The sequence below is a fragment of the Colletes latitarsis genome, chromosome 3, assembly GCF_051014445.1.
Source record: "Colletes latitarsis isolate SP2378_abdomen chromosome 3, iyColLati1, whole genome shotgun sequence".
Classification (NCBI taxonomy): domain Eukaryota; kingdom Metazoa; phylum Arthropoda; class Insecta; order Hymenoptera; family Colletidae; genus Colletes; species Colletes latitarsis.
In genome coordinates, this window is record NC_135136.1 from 40466223 (window position 1) to 40486079 (window position 19857).

Consider the following 19857-nt stretch of genomic DNA (forward strand, 5'->3'; position numbering starts at 1 on the left):
CGAACAGTTGTATACCACGCGAACGAACGGAGAACCTGGAGGATAACGACGACGACGACGACGACGCCTGCGCCGGATGGACACGTTGACTGCTTATGAATATTGTACCGATGCCTATCAAATCGTGATCCTTATCCCCCGTGAAATGCACTTTACCTACGCGGACGTAGGAATCGCGACGGAACAAAGAACCGGCCACGATGTGACATCCTGCCACGCTACGTCTTCCATCGAGCATCGATTTATCGGTCGACCTGTCGGCCGCCAAGGATTACCAACCTGATTGCACGCGGTCGATGGTACGGTTCCGTGAGTCGCGAATTATTTCGCGTAAAATTGCTGCCGGTCAAGAACGCGATTCGGGATCTTGGGAAGGGACACGCTCCGTAGTAGGGGTTCCAAGAAATATGGCGTGGACGGGGTTCGAAGAACGTTTGCGAATCGTGGTTTTATTAATGGTCGTTTGGTGCCTTTTATCGGCAGAGAATGCTGTTGGCTGGTAGCCAGGGTCTGTCAGGACCCTATTTTAGGTAGATTCCGGATCGTTTTATTTGTAACGCGATACGCCATTTATTAGACATAGCCATAAATTTGACAAAGATCGAGACAAAATGAAAAGGAGGTTTTTTATTTATATTTTAAAGTATCGGGAAAAATTCCCAAGTGCTAGAGGTTTTCGGTTCTGAAGGTGAGGTTGCCCCTCAACCCTCTTTTCCATGGCAATAAATGATCGATACGCATATTATTGATTCGTTCCGCGTAATGTACAGTCACGGCCAGGGAGAACGTTTATGGAAAGGAAGCCTGTAATCTCGAATCGCTTGCTGAAAACTCCAATTTTCTAATCGATAATTGATTGTATCGCGTTGTCGGTGACCATGGAACGCAGAACGCGGGGAAGCATTTTCCGTTCACGGATAGAGCGAGACCCGGATCGGTTGCGATCCCATTTTCACGTGCGCTGAACGATAAAAGTTCGATCTTCGATCGGTTTGCAGGTAAATCGCTTCATCGAACGTAGGATTGAATCGCGAGCGACAGGAGAGAAAAAAAAAGAAGGAAAAGGAAGAAAAAGACGGGGAAAGACGAAGGAGGCGATGGAACCTCAGTTTCTCGATCGATGAATCTTGGCACGCCGGACGGACTCGGCCACGGCAGCCATCACGTTTTCCCATTATCAGTCCTGATCATGGTCTAAGGTTGATTAATTTCCATGGTTGAGGAGACAGTGAATCGACGATGCGCGGTCACAAAGGATAATGACGCAAGGATCGAGATTGCGCCGCAGATGTTTCTCGCTATGGCAGGTGAAGCGCAATGCTTCAATAATCTCGCACTATTTTTAAATGGATTTCGGATGTCCTTTATCCGAGCGCGATCTTCGGGAACTCGGGAGCACAGAGTCGGGGAAAATTTTACTCTGACATTAGTATTCATGGTTTCCAGGTTCAATTCAAATTTCACAATATAATTAATACAAGACTCAATTAAACAAAATCACGATCTGTCTTGATACATTCTGTTGGATCAAATGCGTGTTAAGCATAAGGTATGACTTAAGTATTAATAAAACGAGAACAAACCTTGTAAGGTTTCAAAAGGAAATAACAAACTATATATCAAACACAAAGTTCACAAAATAATAATGTTTTCAGGGAATCCCCTTCTTGAAGATAAAAAAAATTAGGAATGGGCAGCAACCATAGGAGGGCGCCACGCTGCGTTTGCCTGCAATCCGTTGCATCAAATGTTTATATATCGTTAACAGATGTCGCCACTTGTGCATGCAATGAACGTTCAGAAAGATAAATCTCGATTACCGTTCCATCCGTTGCATTTCGCTTTATGAATCGGCGTATCGCATTGCGTCATATTCCGCCTTGCATAATACGATACGAGATTTTATCGCAACTTACGTGAATAAAGATTGATACAACCGGCGGAACTCAATAAAAATGGTCGATAAAATAGAGACTGACATCGTCGTTCTGCATAAAGACATTTTGTTTTCACTTTAATCTAATAATTCGCTACCAATAGAAAACTTCTACTTGATTATGATCATTAGAGACTGGTAAATTATATTCACAACTGACAAACACAGATTTTGTACTCACTCGTTTAACCTAAAAATCTTTTCAAGTTACTTTATGAACGAATGAGTCTGGTCTTAAAATTGTTTTCCTCTTCAAAGTGTTATTTAAACGTGGGAAAGTATTTCGTGAATAGTGGTACGTAGAAACAGGAATGTATCGAGATGTTTAACTTCAATCGTCATGACTGTAGCCACAAATTGTACTTCTTTCAACGTGCCGGGACTCGGATGGATCGTAAAGAAATGTTTGAAAAATACGCGTGGAACGATAGTTAAAACGGCAGCTTTTCCGCCGCGCTGGCGTACCTTGTCGAAGAGCGTCGGTATATTTTTCTTCCATAATTTAGTTCACCAGACGTTGCAGTTCTTTTAATCGACGCCAATTTTGAGCCCAAAATACTGCTCCAGTTTCATGGAACATGGAACATGCAACGTGCAACTCCCCCACTGATTTTTACATTCTGGAACGTATGTTTTCAATCAGTGGTACTTGGCGCGGATTCTATAAAACCTGGAGCATAAATATTTACGCATAACATAAAAAGAAAATCGATGGACGCGATGTGAGTCGAATACGGTTTAATTTTGTTAGATAATAATATTACCATACATCGTTCGACGATATAACCGCGTACGTGCGATCGTCGATACACAATTCAACTACCGTTACAAGATACTCCAGGGAGGAGAGGTTATGTCGGTTGAACGAAGAAGGGAAAAAAATAGAGGAGAAGAAAATGCATGCAGAAGCGCTTGCACTAGAAACAAAATGCACGCGTCAAAACGTGTTACAATTTCACGCACGGAAAGTTTCAACGAAAGGTTCGTAGAACGCAAACACGGGTTCAACGGATTACGGGTCGTGTACGAGGCGCGAATCGATCGCGGATAACGAAATCGCAGCACAGAGTTTTAAGAACGGATCGCGTCGTTGGTGCGAAATTCGAAAGAAAGTAAAGCGGTAAGATAGCAGCGGCGGCGAAGGAAGAAAGGAAGGAAAGAATGGAATTTTATTCAAGAAACGCTCTAATACGGGAAGTCCGAGTTCGGTGATTTCCGGATGCGATCGGTTGTTTCCGGCACGGCCGCCCTCCCGAACTAAACCATTCATTCGACGGAGCGAGAGGCGTTCGTTCGACGAAGAGGAGGCTAGGAAGGCGGTGGGTACGAGAGAGAGACGTTGGTGGAACGAGAACGGAAATAACGAGCAAGCGAGCAAGGGAATGAGAGATGCACCGAGGGAACGGGACGAGGAAAGGAGAAAGAAAGCGACAAAGCTTGGAGGGGCAAAGGGGGGTAAAGAGAATACACGAGAGGTAGGCACGGCCGATTCGAGAAGGCTGGCAGACTGGTAGGCTGGCAGGCAAGAGTAAGAAAGCGAGGGAGCAATACTGACTGGCAGGCAGACTGGCCGGCCGCGCTGTAGTTCGCAGAGCACTCCCAGCGAATCGGCAGCAGATGTGGCCAGTTAGCTCGGTGCTGTATGCTCGTCCGGATCTCGGAGTGCCGTGGATTTTGATGCACCGACCGAATCCGCAGTCGACAACAACGACAACGACCAGTTCACGAGCGTGACCCTCGCCGCGCGACGAGGGTTGAAAGAGATGCGAACGTAAACCGCTTCGAGGCCGGTGACAAGTCGTTGCGAAGCGGAGAAACTCGTAGCGGAGGGCATTGACGTAGTTACGAAAAGGTGACACGGGGTAATAAGAACGGTGTCGAGGACGATTACCGGAGGAAGAAGAGGAAAAGGAATCGAATGGAACAGTCGGTCCCGCGCCAGATCCAAGAACGCAGTGACCGTCGTACCTGTCCGTCGGTGGCCGAAGACTTGCCCGATCGAGACTCGGTAGTAGTGATGTGGCAACGTTGCTGGTGGCTCGCGAGCGGAGGAGTCAGTCGTCGTTCGACTGTTCTGTCGTAGTCCGTGTCTGACAGTGCAGTGTCGCTGCCAATATAACCGCGAGGGCCCGTCAGGGCCCACGAGCAGCGCGAATACACCGCGGTGTCACGATGACATATTTAAGAAGATCGCGTACGAGCAGCACGAGCATCGCAGGGACAATCGCAGAGACACGTACGTTGCTGCTACGATAGCGCGTTCGTATCCGTCGGGCTCGATATCGCTGTTAAATAGCCCATGGGAGAGGAGAGAGAGTTGGTTCGCTCGTGAGAGCAGTAACAGTGTCGAAGCGTATAATCGTCGCGCGGTGTGTCCATTTTCCGAGCTTTTGCATCGTAAACAGTTCCTAAAGTGCCGCGCGTTCTACGCGTACATCTCGCGAACGTCGAGAAACGAATGAGTGCGTGAATCGTGACAACACGTCGTGTCGGAGTGTGTACGACGAGAGAGAGAATATCTCCGTCTCTTTCGCTCTTCCCTGGTCGGACTTTACGCCGTCGTACGCGCTTCACCCCCCTCCCCTCGTGTGGTTGTTCCTTTCTCCTTCTCCCTCGCTCTAAGGCCCATTTATCTATCCCGTATCGGCCGTACGTCTGCCTCTCGCAGCCTACCGACATTCCGTCTGTGTGTGTGCCTGGTAGAGTTTTCACTGGCGCGACACGGCACGCGCGCACGCCGCACCACCACATCACCGCACGACCACACGACGACACGTAAACGGAACCGATTGTCGGAGAGACGAACACAGGAGTGTCAAAGATCCGAGGAAAAATCACGGGCATGGGAACAGTGTGTGCCGTGGACTGAAAAACAGTGCGCGACCGACCGGTTGTCCCGTCCGTTCGCGGTGGATATCTTTTGCTCGCTCGCTCGCTTGCATTTCATCCGGTGTGCCTGTGTGTCCCTTTACCGAAGGAGGAAGAGAGGTTAGGTTAGGCTAGGACTCGCGTCACCCCCGGCACCTATATCCGTCCTTGTCTCGCACGCTCTCACTCCTCTTCCCCCCTCTTTCTCTGACATACACGAAGAGGAACGCAGCAGCACGAGAGACCGACCGACTACCACACGCAGGACAATCGGTGAAAGAGAAGGAAAACACAAATGCCGATCGCCGGTGGAATTCTGGTCGCTGGAACCGCGGCTCATTGCCTGTCTTCCGCCGCTGGCATGCTTCGATTCCTCGCTAGACTTTCAGGTTAGCACGCAATCATCTCTTACAATGCTCGACCGTAAAGTCTGGTCGCACACGGCCGCGTAGTCGACTTTTTTTTTCATCGGGAAAAGAACGGTGCATGGTAATAGCGGATCGCGATACGCGTATCGATGCCACGAACTATTCGTCAACGAGATCGTACTATCGATAGTTGGTCTCTGATCGTCCGAAGTTTGACCAATGGGAATAGAAAATGTATCGCTTTTCGCCTGTTTCCATGACGTTTCCTTACCTTTCTTTTTCGTAGACACTCCCCCCCCCCCCCCCTCGTTTTCTCAGGCATCTGTTTTTTCCGTCATCGACGTCGCGTGCCGTTTGCGAGATTCCTCTCGTAAAAATCGCAATATTCTCGACGGCGTCTAGACGCGGGGTGTCGGAGAATCCGTGCGGTTTCGATTCTCAGACTTTCGAGTCGGTGCACCGCTACTGCTAGCCGTTAAATGTAAGCGTACAGCAGCGGACGACGTAGACAGAATAAGAGGAACAAAAACGAGAGACGGCCTCGCTCGTACGCGCGCGGTATTATACGAGTCGCGTGTATATCCCGTGTAGAGAGGATTGACGCGTATCGACTCGGATTTCCATCGTGTCGTGTGAAATTAACCTACCCCGTTGCCCCTCTCTAATCCGTGTCTGTCTAGATCGTCGCTAATACGGCCTCCTCGTATTTCGCGAATTTTTTCCGCGACGATGCGAACCTTACGTGCCCTCTTCCGAACAATTATAATCAATTTTAACGCGTTCACTGCCATGTCGGTCACTGGTTACCGACACCTTAAGTCTACACGTATCAATGGTGTTTACAATAAAGAGAACACTTAATAAATTACCCTACTTTGATCCTTGCACCAAAAACGGGGTACCAGGGTTCATATTTCATTAAAGATCTTTTAATTTTCTTAACAGTAACAATGGTAATGTGTTTTATTCGCGTGGCAGTGAACGCGTTAAAGAATTTTGCCGACAGACGATAAAAACACACCGAAAGCTTTCGCAAAATTCGAATTAGGAAATATTCCGATCTTGTTGCGATGCAATTTTCGCGTATCCGTTGCAGATAACGATTCGCGTTTATTGAGATTAACCTTATCTTTGGACGATTCTTACTAAACAGAAAGTTTAGTTATTTATATCGATTACCTGCATTACTTTTCGACGTACTATCAAAACGAGTGATCAGAGTGCACGTTGCGCAATTGATATTTTTATTTGCTAATTGGTCAAAACCGGATAACACGTAATTCGAATAATTTTTACTTTTACTTAACAGGTAAGGGGTAAAAAACAATCGTTTGGCTTCAACTCGATATTCGATATCTTATCAGAAAGTCTAGATAAAAATTTTGCACTTATCAGGTCGTACTACGAAATTGATACTTTGTATCCGCCCGTAGCGTGCTTCCAAATTTGAACTCATTGACGTTAAAATAGAACTTTTTGCACGTATTAACGAATATGCCCTGCACGAATAAATAAACAGCGACGATTCATTCAGCCTCTCGTAGTCCTCAAACCCGAAACATTTTCGGAACAAGTTCCAAGTTTACACGCGTGTGTTTCGATCGGTTCGATCGAGCGTCGTAAGAGACACGCCCGAGTCTCTCTCTCTCGCTCCGTCGTATATTAATTCATCGACCAGTGAATGAGTAAACTGTGCGCAAAAATCGGGCGCAAATACATCAAAATATAAATAGAAGTGTCCGAGACACTCCGGCGCGGTGTCGACGTGTCGCCGTTACGGGCACGCACCGAGCCACCAAGAATTTACCGTCGGGTTCTCTCGAAACTCGCGAAACGCAGTCAAAGAGAGAAAATTGGTGGTCTTCTAGCTCGGATAGTGAGTCTACGGCGTCGAACCAGGGCGGTTTGGATCGCCGGCTGGCGCATCCGTGGTATCGTTCGCGCTTACGAGCGCATTTTGCGCACTCGACGCGTATCGGCGAGCGCGGTGAAATATGTGGAAGAGATTCGATGCAAATTGCGGCAAAAGTGAGAGTAGCAATGAGTCAACATCCGCGTCTGTTATTTTCCAGCCTTCGATATATTCCGAATAGAACGCAGTCGACCGCATTTTTCCACGTTTTTGTTTTCTTCTCTTTCATTTATTTCTTTTTTTTTCTTCTACGTCCTCGTCTCTCTTTTGTCGGTGGGGAGGGGGAAAGGGGGGGCTGTCGACGCGAATCGAATCCGATAGAGCGGATGCATAGCGAGCAGAAGGCCGATTTTCTTGTTAAATCGCTCGCAGACGCTTTATCTTTAGAAGCCACGGAGACAGACAGTGCCACTGGTTTTTTTCTCCTTAACGGAAATAGCTATCATTCTATGCGCCTTAGAATGAACCGGCAATACTCCGCAAAATTTATTTTCGTGTAGGTTTACGTATCCGCCGTCTGGCTGGGATATCATCAAAGGGGCCCCGATAAACGGGGAAATTTGCTGAATTTCGATTCTCGCTCGATGTCGTCCACCGTCGAACGTTATAAGTTTGTGGCCAGTCGAGGCACAGTCTTTTGGAAGTTCAACTGTGCGATTAAAATTTCATATTTGCATATTTATTTTCGAGTTGCAAATATTCAGTAGGGTCCTAGATATTGCTCGTATCGCGAGAATATATGAACGAAGACCTGTTTTTTTTACAAACGTTGCATTTTGCTCGCATGAACGCGACCGGTAACAAAGCGAAACGACCCTGCTCGGTACCTTATCGCTGGACGGATAAATCGTAAAAATATGGGCGCGTCTCCGTCGGTGAACGCGCGTGTATCGGCGAATCGAACGGTATTGGCGATCGCCGTGTGATCTAGAAAGCCTGTTTCGTCGATATGATTCACGGTGTTCCGGTTAATCGATCGCGGCGATTAAGCACGGCTATACGGACCGCGGACGAGCGAGCTTTATTCGCCGGGTTCGCGCGAGCGGCATATGAAATTTCGCGGCGTTAGACGTTCAAGAGTATTTCTGTCCCCATTAGCAAATAGCACATGAATTATACATGGCGGTCTGTTAATTAGCGGCGATGTGTTATGTGTCGGGTTTATCGAGTTGGAAAATGAAATGGTTCGATACGCGCGTATAGAAACGAAGAGAGGTTGAATTCGCGGTATGCATCCTGGCGTAGGGAATCCCTTTGCTTGGACTTGCGTTGCCCAATCGTTTCGAAATTTCTGTCGAATTAAATCGCCTCGTTCCTGTGGTTCTCCTGGAAGCCGCGTAAAATAGATCCGCTAGTGTTTCGCAGCTAGAAACTTCAAAATTTTAAACGAGACGATCGTTTCTCCTTGATGCGCAAAAGAACAACAAGATCTCGCTTATTAAGTAGACTTGATTCGCGAAAGAATCCACTTTCTAAGTATACGGACTAAGAAGATTGCACTGGCACAATGAGCCTCGTTATATCCACTCCCGCAGAAATTAAAAAATTCTTCAAGTAATCGTGCATCATCTGTGCACAAAACATCGTTTTCCTTGTGGAAATCCAACGAAACCCACATTAACGGGAAAAACATCACGCGGCCTGGTAGGGATTGAAATCTCTGGAATTTCATCGTTTAATAAAAGTCATCCTGCACACGGTTGCATCCGGCTGCGGTGCACCATTCAGGTCTCGTACGTACTTACACTACCGGCCATATGAATGACGACTCTATATTTTGTATTTATTGGACGTTCTCGCGAAACTATGTACGTTCTATACATAGAACGACGATGGAATCGATTTATTATAGGGTAACGTACAGTGGTTGGATTAAAAAAAAATTGCATTTCAATTCTTCATCTTTCGATGGAAGCGTAATCGCAGGATGTCAGTCTCTATATTAACGTATATTCATCCAAAGGCAACAGTTAATTTTCCCAAGCACAATGACGTTTTCTGCTTTCCTCCGAAAGTCGACGTAACGCCTATTTCTAAATGGACGAGTCGGGCGTGGGACTCGTCGATACAACAACGAGTACCGTTATTATTAGGTTTCCTGGACAAACAGCTAGCCGCCAGTCGAGATCCGTCCTTTTTCGTGCAAATCGTCCATCGAACGCGAGGGCAAGCCTGGATTTCCTTGCATTGTGAAAGGCTTGGAGCCTTCGTCTCGTTGCTCGTTGTTTGTCCCTTCGTTTCTCGAATCTGGAGGATTCTGGAGTCTTTTTTGTATTTTCGAAACTGCCCGGAAAACGACGCTCCAATTGTGTAGCAAGTAATCGCCGATAGATCAGGATCAGGATCTCGAACCTGAGCGTTTGAAACTTTTCCTGTTTGCACTCTTCATCGTTAACAACGAAGATTAATTTAGAAGTTAGGTTCCAGCGAGGCAAAATTTTCTCAAAATTTATTCGAGTATTGTTAATTGGATTATATGCGTTGATTACTGTTACTCCAGTTTTCGAAAGTTGCGTGTTCCTTATTAGAAATTACAATCATGAATTATTTACTTAAGTAGATCGACGATACGTCGGATAGCGCATGTTGAGATAATCGGTGTGGATTTTCCAAGTATTGTAATCAGATAACTTTGTTTACGATATTATATTAATAATAAATTAGAATAAAATGTAGGTTTACGAGAAAACGAACGTTGTAACCACACGTATGGTTAAAATAATCATGGACGGTACCGTTGTCCGATTCGTTGGTTCTCTATTGGCATTTTGACCGATTCGAGAGCCGCTCGATCTGGAATTCATGAGGTGAAAGGGCGATTTTGGTGTTCGTTGTCGCTAACGAGGATGCTTCTATGACTATGCTAGCTGTGTATCCGGTATCGTGTCCGATCTCGGATGGTGAAAATCGTCGGCGTTAACGGTGGACTGCGTCGCATACGCGACTGTGTCTCTACCTGCTTGCCAAACAGGAGGTCGTAAAATCCAGTGAAAACCGCGTTCGCTACGCTGAAAAGCCTCTGTCGGGATGGATTTAGTAAAATACTTCCCTTCTGTCTGGTACAGTCTTGTTCGTGGACTCTTTCTCCCCTTCGAGAAGCTCTAGCTCGTCTTTTACGGGTAACTCGACCCCTTCGGAACACGTTTATTAGAAAAAGTCAAGGCTAACCTATTTAATAAAGGATAAAAATAAAATAACACCTTGTAAAAATCTCGAAATTTCCGAGTGCTCGACCCCGTTTTAATATTCGAGCCAGGGTTCGTTTCCGAGTATTCGAACAGGTTTGCTCGGAAAGGGCCATTTTACGTTAATTTGTCGCCAAGGCTGGTTCGAGCGGAGAAGAAATTTTGTTGGTACGCGTTAACTTCACGAGCTGCACGGGGACAGTCCTTTCCCCATGAATATTAACGTATCCTCTTCGGCGAACGATTTTACCGCGGCTCTTCGATTTACGTCCGGTGTGGCACGTGAAAGGACGATCAATTATTCGGGCGCGCGACACAAATGTTATTCGGTGCATCGCGCGGCGCTTTTGGCGTCGATCGTCCGCAGTTGCAGAAATACGCGACGCGCGTCACGTCACTTTTATCCACTCTCGTTTTTTATTGTTCGCCAACGCTTCCGAAACCGAAAAGTCTCCTAGCTTGTTCGAACGAATCATTTGCACGATTAGCCCAAGTGCTGTTTGATTTTCACGATGGATTACGATCGACGGCCGATGAAAGGACGATCGATCACTAGATTGCACTGGACGCGCGACGATTAGCGATTAGACGCCTATAATTTATCGATGATATCATTCGAACGCCGGCAGTGCGAGCCGGAATTAGCGAGACGAGGCGAGGCGATGTATTTTTATCATTTCCGTCGTCCTTATGGTATTTACAAAAACGTAGTGGAGCTTCTAAAGTTATTATTCGCTAACAAGTGTCCAAACATCCTTTCGTTCTTTCCTTCCCGTTGGTTAACGGTTTCGTTAACCGGTATACGTCCATTGGAAATAATTCCGGACGATGTAGTTACTTTCGTGCATCGATCGATGTTCGTATAACATTATATAATGGTGCCTCCGAAGCATTGTTATTCGGTGCATCAGGTGCAGTGGGCCGCTGCACTGCGCCCATTGCAGGAGTCCCTGGGGGTGTAAAAGCCGCGGTCGGTTGCGGAAGTCGTGGCTTCGTGGAAATAAAGTCTCGTGCAGGTGGGCATCGCGAGGTTAAGAGCCACGATATATCGCCGCGGCCTGATTTCATCGTGGCACGAAAATCAACGTTTTCTAGCCACCGACGTCTGTTCTTTCTGCGCGCAAACTTGCATACAAAGCGGCTCTCGTTAACCGATCGGACACCATTACACGAAAGTTTCTGCAAACGTTCCGAAAATGTCGACTGTTTCTTGAATTTTTTAATCATTCGTTGAGTTTCCTCGAGGTGAAATTTGTTCCTGTATCCTCGAACTTTCGATCACTTAACGAGGAATCGGCCTGTATGCGCGAGCGAGCACCTGCAGCGTGAAGTTATGCAAATTCACGGCGTTCGTGTTCAGGTGTCCGTGTGTCTTTCGTTCGTTCGCTCGATGCAGTGGACCTTCCACGATCCCATTCGACCGCCACGCCACGAACTATGTGGCACGAACGCGCCACTTTTTTTCCACCGAAACGACGCTAATGCTAAATTACCACTCGCGATCACGAAACCCAATGGCCGTAGCGCAGACCGCGTTGCGCCATTATAGAGCGTTTATCGAGCTTGCGTACGATTCTACCCGTCGAGGGGACAGAAAAGTAGGGTTGCGAGCCTGTGACGGGCATTATTACGAAGGTGCTACATTGTTCGAGAAATTACGGACGTAAAATTTATAGTAATTTGGTTCTTCGAATCCAAGGTGTCCAGAGTCGATCCATCCAAACGTCCGTTTCGCGTTTGGGACCGGTCACGAGCTCCCTCCCGCCAGGGCTTAATGACCGTCCCGAAGATTTCGGCAAAAAGAGTCTAGGGAAGTCGCGGGGGAAAAAATTTGCAACCCTTTTATCCCGGGATCTACCCCTCGTCGACGGACAAAAGCTCTTTGTCGTCGAACGGGACGATCACGCGAATAGCTCGTAACGCGACTGCATATTCGTGAATATATTAAATTTAGGCCGTCGTTCCGAGGATATTGACTTTTTTTCTCTCGTTGCTACGTGCACGTGAACGCGCGCGATACATAAAAAGGCATGGAATTGCATTCAATTAGCGATACGTAACGACCCGTCGAAACGCGAGCGACAAATTGTCGCGGTGCCGACGATTTTGCGAAACGCTCGCGTACGGACTCGCCGACACTGTCGGGAAGTTTGCTTTCACCGTCGAATCGCGGGGTCCTAGATGCGCAGAGTGTGAAAAATTAAGTCCAACGGCCTTGAGAAATCGAGAATTAACTAGCGTCACACATGCGAGTACAACGGCGTGTACGCGACTGATGTGTCTCCCGCGGTTTTCTATTTTTAAAGTTTACGCAGAATATTTGTCGCGCAACATGTGTTTCCCATTTTGCGCCAGTCTGGATTATAAACTGGAAAAAAGTCTACGGGATGAACATTACCGTTCGTAGCTTCCTGTAACGATACCTTAACTTCGTGATACTGTTTTGAAATATTTATGCAGTTGTTGAAGAATCTACTCCAATATGGTCTATCGTAATCTTCCCGCAATTTATTTTAAGGGTTGAAACATCCACGTCGACGTTTCGAAGTTGAATTTGCTCTAGGATCCTTTTGGACGAGGATATTGTAAAGAGGGTTTAAAAATAGTAGAGTTACGTGTCACGGTGCTGAAATTTACAACTTCGTAAAAAGGAATCTAGTCCGGTGGTTGAATTATGGCCGAGGGACGTTTACTAGCTTCCTGGTTTGGGTTAAATTGCCTATGTCAAGAGATGCACGCTCTGCATCAGTGATTTTGCGGGCAGAAAATCGCAGTTGCATGGGGACGAAGGGGATGGAGTGGGGATCGAATGCGGCAAGAGCTATGCTAATTAAGTCGTTGGCGGTACGTCTAATTGCGAGCGACTAATGAATGGAAATTTCGGTTGGAAACGTTCGCAAACCCCTTATCCCTATACAGTATATTTCATTCGATTTTTGATCGTGATTCTTCGATGAAAAATTGGATAGTAAAATGGAGTTACTAAGAGACTTCAATGCCTGTAATCGCGAAGCTATAAAACCTAATAGTTAAAAATACACAATATCTGCCTCGATCTGTTCACGATCAACGCGACGAAGTGTTCGTTTCCGGTATCACGGTGGTTTCTGGTCGATCTTTGCGCGAACGACTTTCGTATCGTGTAAAAAGCGTAGTCTAGCGAACGCATGCGAACTTATAATCGCAAATGCGCATGTATCGTTACAAGGAGCCGTAATTATCGGCCAAAATGATAAAGACAAGCGCGTAATAACGATGCACGGTTCGTAGCGAAGGATTTAATGAGTCGTTAATAGCAGGTCCTTCCGTTTCGCGTGGAAATTAATAAGCCCGACGTATCGATAGGTCTCTCGAGGTACGGCTTAACGAGCTTACAATGTATCGTGAACGAACAGTATTTATCGTATCGCGTATCATTTCCAGCAGAAAGTTTAACGTTGGTATTTTTACGGGTACCGTACGGACTCGTATTCTTCGTCGGTGTCTCCCGTATCAGCGGTTACCAGGTAAATTTAACTCGTCGATAAATATCGATAACGGTATCGTTAGCAACACCTCTAGTCGCCGGTAATCTATTCCCGAGCACCGTAATTGCGATGAGTTTCGCGATTGGAGCCGCTCACGGTTCCTCGATCGGAGATTATATTTTCATCGGGCAATTAACTGTGCCGCGCGAGTCCTGGCGCGTTCTCCTCCGTTCCCGGTCGACGATCGAGAGGGATCCCCAGGAGGCGGAGTCGATGGCTCGCGAAACGTTCGTCGCCCGTTGAGGCCGAAACCGTGAATGTCAGTGCCCTTATTTTCGCGGTTTTAAGTAGGATTCTATTTACGCCCAGCCGGGGCAGTTTTTAGTTGGCCGCTCGCGTCGGCCCCGGGGGTATTGGTGAATCGCGCGAAGCAGAAAAGGATAGCTGGATAAAGAAAGACGCGGGGCAGAGACGGAAGGAGGAGAGAGGACGGTCTTACGAGCGTCTCGCGTCTACGAGCGTATCCCGCCTTGCCGGCGCGTATCCAGGAAGTGACGTCAGCCGACGACGTTCTTATGAATTAATTTGCGGAAATCAAGCCTCCCACCTACCCCTTTCTCCCGCGTTCGCCGCGTACAGATCCTAATCCTTGCGGTTGCGCAATCCTAATACCGCCTACACGCGGCAAAAAGTGTACGCTACTAAACACTCTTTGTGCGATTCGTTCCTTCGTTCCTAGTTCGCTTCCAGCGTGTCGAGAGTAGGTGCCGATAGATCCGTCGTTTGTCATCGCCCCTTCGTTTTTCCTCGACCCCTTGCCGCGTCGTGTATCATTTTTTTCTTCCATCGATCGTTTCCCAACGATCTCTGCCGCTCCGCGAGCGCCACGAAAAACTGTTCGCATTGTCTAGCTTTCCCGTTAGGATAACCTACATCGATGGAATCGGCACCGGCGGTTTCCAAGAAAAGATTTTGCATCGCAAATGACCGGTCGAGGACCGGAGAAGCCTCTCGACGACGATGACTGTCTTCACCCACGTACCTCGACGAACAATACCTTAAATTCGACGACGCTCTCCTCTTGGACGCTATTTTAGGACCGTTACCGAACGCGATCCTCCGTGATCCTCCGATCCGAAAATCGTTGCTTCGTCCCGAGCTCGTCTAGTCTGCTTCGCGAATCGATAGCCTGTTCCCGCAGAGGTTGTCGGTCGCGAGTCACACCTACGCTCGCGTTCCTAGTCGAAGCGCCGAGAGAACTCCGAGCCGAGCGTAATTAGCGGTTTGTTATAGACGCGATCGTTTCGCGGTGAGTCAAACCCAACTGTGAGGGTGTCTGGAACAGTCGAATACGGGTTTTGGGTTACTCCTTCCTCTAAATTCACCTTCTGGTAACTAGAAAGTACTTTAAAGCAAGGAAGCTCGAAATATGTCGAAAGTTTTAGTAGCGTTCGAATGCTATTGTGAGTCACGACGTCCACACCCTAGTCGGAGAACATCACCGATTCGCGACACGCGTCTATCGGACCTGATGGTTCTAGGTAGACTGTAACGATCCACACCTACGTTCGTCGAAGCGTATACTCGTGGATTCCCTCGCTACTTTTCGGTCTTTCTTTCGAAAACTGGAGCGGGGTCTATTGAGCGAGCGTCCCCGAACGGGGTGAAAGAAGCTGGAGTTTTGACCGTTGCCAGGGCTCGAGATTCGATTCCGTAGACCGATAGCAGCCACGGTTTGCCCGGCCGGCAGCACCTGGATCAATGGAGCCCGCCAGTACTGTCCAATCCGTCTCCTCTTGTCGAATATAGATATTTTGTCCGGCGCATAACAAGCTGCTTGACGTGCAAAGATGGCCCTTGGCGTATGGGCTAGGGGGATGCCAATGCAGTTTAGGATAATGTGACGAAGATCGGTAGCACGAGGCAGACGGGAGAGCACGGGACAGCCAGAGAGGAGAGCCAGGTGTTCTGATGGGGTACCATAGAACGGAACCACCCCCTGCCTATGCTCCCTCCTTGCGGCCAGAGACCGCACGCTCCCTCTGCCTCTTGCCTCTGCTTCTTCGACGCACCCTTTATCCCTCCTTGTTCCTCGTCCGTTTCGTGTCCTTTCTCGCCACGTCTCCGTCCCTCTTTTTCCTATCCCCTAGCTCGACCTCCCACCCTGTTCCCTCTCTCGCTCTCTAGTTTCGACTGCTCCTCGTTATACCGGGTGTCGCGTGACGAATCCTCGCCATTCCGATCGCTAAACGGCTCGAAATGAACTCGTTTGTCCGAAAACGAACATCGATTATACAAAACGTAGATTTTGACTGGTGTTTTTTTTCGCCTCCATGGGAACGGCTGCTCGTAGGATTCCTTCGAACTCGTATTCCCGTCTTTTGTCGAAGGGGACTCGTCTCCGGGACCACCGGCGAGACGAAGGACCCCCCTCGTTGACCAATTTTTCGCAATCCCGAGCCGGAACACACAATGACCGTCTAATATTCCTATTATTGCCGCGTAGGGAGCCGTGCACGGTTTGTAAAGAGCCGTAGGTCGTGCACACGCTGGTCGTCGCGCTCTTATTGATCAGCGGATAGCTCGAACAGGATCGAACGGGAGCAACGACGCGCTCGAAACTAGCCGACAAAGGCGAAATCGATATATTTCCGTCCGGCGTTGGCGGGATCGATCGAAGCCACCCGGTATAGAGGCGAGCAACGAACACCCAGAAGTAGAGTCCTAGTGCCTCGAGCCCTGTAATATTATACCGCCCGGACTCCCATGCGCGCCAGTTTGCGTTTCTGCGTGCGTGAATAGACGCCACACCATGGGTCGTCGTCGTCTTCGTCGTCGTCGACCTCGACTTTCCGGCTCCTCCGTTGCTCGTCTTCGTCGTCCAGCTTCCATTCTTGCCTCGTCGGTCCTTCCGCGAAGTCAAACGATGACCACATCAACGTCGTCTCGATCCTCCAGCTTCGATCTCGCGAATCCACGGGAGACGACGATCAACGCGGTTAAATTGGCGTCGAAATTAGCATGCCTAGGAGCAGACGTTTCATCGTCGATGATATCATCTTTTTTATTGCAAGCACGCCTGACCTATTGCACCTCGACGCCCGTCGTTGTCGGTCGTGGCGTTTAAGCGGCAATTTGCACCTCTTTTACGCCGCGAGATACGACGTGCTCGAACAACGAGTTCTCCGGTATCGTTCGATCACGCACGAAGATCGCAGATATTCGCGATTTTTCTTCGCAATATTTTAATTGGAAACTACGTTTCGAATCTGTCGTTTCGAGCGAGATAAGGTTTTATTGCATCACGCGCGGAGAAGCCGTTCATATGCTTTCGAGTTAACACCTTTGCCATCAAATGTAGCGTCCCCTTCGCGAACAAGGTATTTCGGGCTTTCATGCGGCTTACAGAAGTAGAGATAAACGTTATCGTATCGAGTGTCTGCAAATCCTTGTTCGTAGCGCCATCGAATGATGATTCCTGGCCGCTGATTGTTTTCTTTGGAAATCTACGGTGAATGGCAAATGTTTAGTCACGCAGATCCGCGAGATAAAGTCTGCCAGTTACTCGAAGTCAAATTTCTATCCGAGTCACCGTCTTTTTATTTGCTTCTTATCGCGTTGCATAAAGTCGTGACGATAGAAAAAGTGCTGTGGAAATGCTTTGCTCGGATCGGCCGTTATTAAGTCTGATCCGCGATTACGGTTCTGAGCGAATCGATCGCACGCTCTGGCAATCGAGGACATTTCCTTATCGCGTACCGCTGACCGATCGCGATGCCCCATTTTTAACCGTGTCGTGTAATTTTCCGCGCGTTTGGAAAAACCACACGTTATCGTCTGTGGCTCGTTATCGTCGAATTACGATTCGAGGACAAGACGATTCTCTGGCCTAGAGCGTTCTATTTTTTCTGCACTTTTCGTTCGAACCCGTTTCGATGGGAAACTCAGTCGACATGGACGTCGGTGGCGATTAGTTTGGAAAGGATCGCGCGATGTCCGAGGAAAGCTATCGATGCTAGTTCCTCGCAGCCCGCTAGAAAATTCCAACATTCTTCGGGCTTCCATATCCATTTCGAGTTTAGCGAGAATCGATATTTGGCGTGGCCTTCGTGGCCCGGCCAGGGTGTAGGTACGCATGAGGTTACACGCGCGTGTCGTACTCGACGGATTTTCTTTCTACGCCGCGATGGGACTGCAAAATGCCACGAATTCGCCATTACGCAACGAACGTTTAACGCCTTCGGTGAATCTGTTAATTGAAGGTGTTCCAGTTTCGATGCCCCGGAGAACTCTTCGTCGCCTCTGTTTCGAAACGCCTCTGCTCCGTTTCTACCCAAGTTTATTCATCTAAAGTTGTTTGGTTTAGGCAATCAAAATGGTATCCATAAAATTTTAGTCATCTCCATTGCGTAGAAATTAAAAACAATTAATCAGTCGCTATATTGGTACAGTGTTCCTCGATTAGGTGTCGAGGTTTTCCGAGGAGGGTACGGTGATCGATTCACCGATTGTCGCGGTCAGTTCGGTTGCCATTCGTTTTCCGTTACAGATCAATAACGGTGTGCGTGTAACGACGGAACGGTTCGTAAATTTTCCCTTATCTTCGGGCAAAAATCTGTCTCGTGCCGTTGGCTAATGCAGACATTTTTTTATTATGCACGGTGAGCCGCGTCGCCGGGACGCGGACACACGTAGGCCTGGCGCTTTTACGGTCGTCGCGTGAACGTGTCCGTCTCTCCAGGAACGGGAGCCCCGTAGATTTTGGCGATCGATAATTTTCGAATTTAAAAGGGAAACGATACATCGCGTCCCACCGTTTTAACGGGCACGAAAATGCGCCAGATTTATGGCTCCGTAGATTAGACACTGCGATTCCCTTTGTCCGGGTTGTCGTATCCGCGACTCCACCGAATTACATTTTTCATCGGGCCATAAATCGCGTACACGCTTCGCGTTTTCAACAGTTCCGCGAATCGTGCTTCGTGATTCGACTGCATTTTTATCGCCATCGTCCGGACGATACGTTCGCGAGCTAGAAAAGCAGTCATCGATGGTCTCCGTTTTGGAGTCCCTGGAGGCAATAATTAAAAAAGAAATTGTTTCTCAAATATCGACGTATCGTCGCCGTCTTAGATCCTGGAACAATGTAACCTCCCGGGACGTTTCGTGGACGTTTGTTTTGGCGTCTGGCGGGAAAAATGCACGGATTTCGGGCGGCATCGATCGCGTGCACTGTACATTCTACGAGGCAGACTGCGGCTGCTCCTTCATCTCGTTACATTTATAGACTTACGGAGAAGACTTTCGTACTTTCGAGACACGTCTCGACTCGAGCGCGTGTCTCGCGCGCGTCGCGACGCGGCTTACATATTAGTCATCATCCATATTTCCGATTAACGAAACGCGTCTACGTCGGTGGAGGGACGGGCGAGTCCGTCGCCTGGCTAAAAATACCCGGGGGAACGATACTCGGAAACATATGCAAAACCACCGGGCGTGTTCCCGCGGCCAGGTATCCCGGCTGCACACCTCTATTAACGCAACTGGGTCAATGGCGTTTCTGACCGTTTTGATTTACGAGCCAGCGCCGCGGCGGCACTTCTGGGTGGGGGTCAGGGACACCGCGGCAACGTTGGCCACCCAGAAACAAATCGAGGGGGTGCGAATTTTTTCGGGCCCCGTCGCGCGTCGTTTTCTCGACGACGTGTTTCCAGTTCTGTCCCCTTTTTGTTACCCCTCGATCCCGACCAGGCACAATTAGCGCCCACTCTTGGCCCCGCGAACCTAGACGCTCGAACGAGATGCTTGTTAGCCACTTCCGAAACGTTACACGATGCTTCGAAACTTTTAGATACAAAGAACAAGCGATAACCGATGTTCATGAATTTGAAATTATCCTCGATATTTAACCGGATGGGCCGCAACGACTACTTAGGGAAGTCTCTGGGCGAAAGTTGATCTCGCTTTCGTTTCCCCCAAAATTTCTCCCGGATCGTGGGAGGCTACTTTCGACGTAGCAACGATCGAGGAGCATCGGTACGCTTTTACTCGTGGTATATGTCGCGCGCGAGGAAGTAAGAAAACGAGTCTCGCGTGGGAATTTCGGATCCGAAGGGCGTCG

General features: G+C 48.3%; 1 protein-coding gene and 1 long non-coding RNA gene across 3 annotated transcripts in view; one reads left to right on the forward strand and one right to left on the reverse strand.

Annotated features, from left to right (window-relative positions):
• Positions 1–1336: 1336 nt before the first annotated feature.
• On the reverse strand, positions 1337–2829 carry LOC143340699 (uncharacterized). The gene is made up of 3 exons (XR_013079488.1): positions 2701–2829; positions 2402–2606; positions 1337–1728 (listed from the first exon to the last, which is right to left on the reverse strand). It is a non-coding gene; the product is annotated as an uncharacterized LOC143340699 (long non-coding RNA).
• The window catches only part of LOC143340696 (uncharacterized), a 215054-nt gene continuing 197797 nt past the window's right edge, over positions 2601–19857 (forward strand). For both annotated transcript variants that reach the window (XR_013079487.1, XM_076762927.1), the window contains exon 1: positions 2601–5193. Coding sequence is in view for 1 of the 2 variants with exons in the window: in XM_076762927.1 (XP_076619042.1) it covers positions 5100–5193 (94 nt within the window). In the remaining variant the exon portion in view is untranslated. The remainder of the gene's footprint in view (positions 5194–19857) is intronic.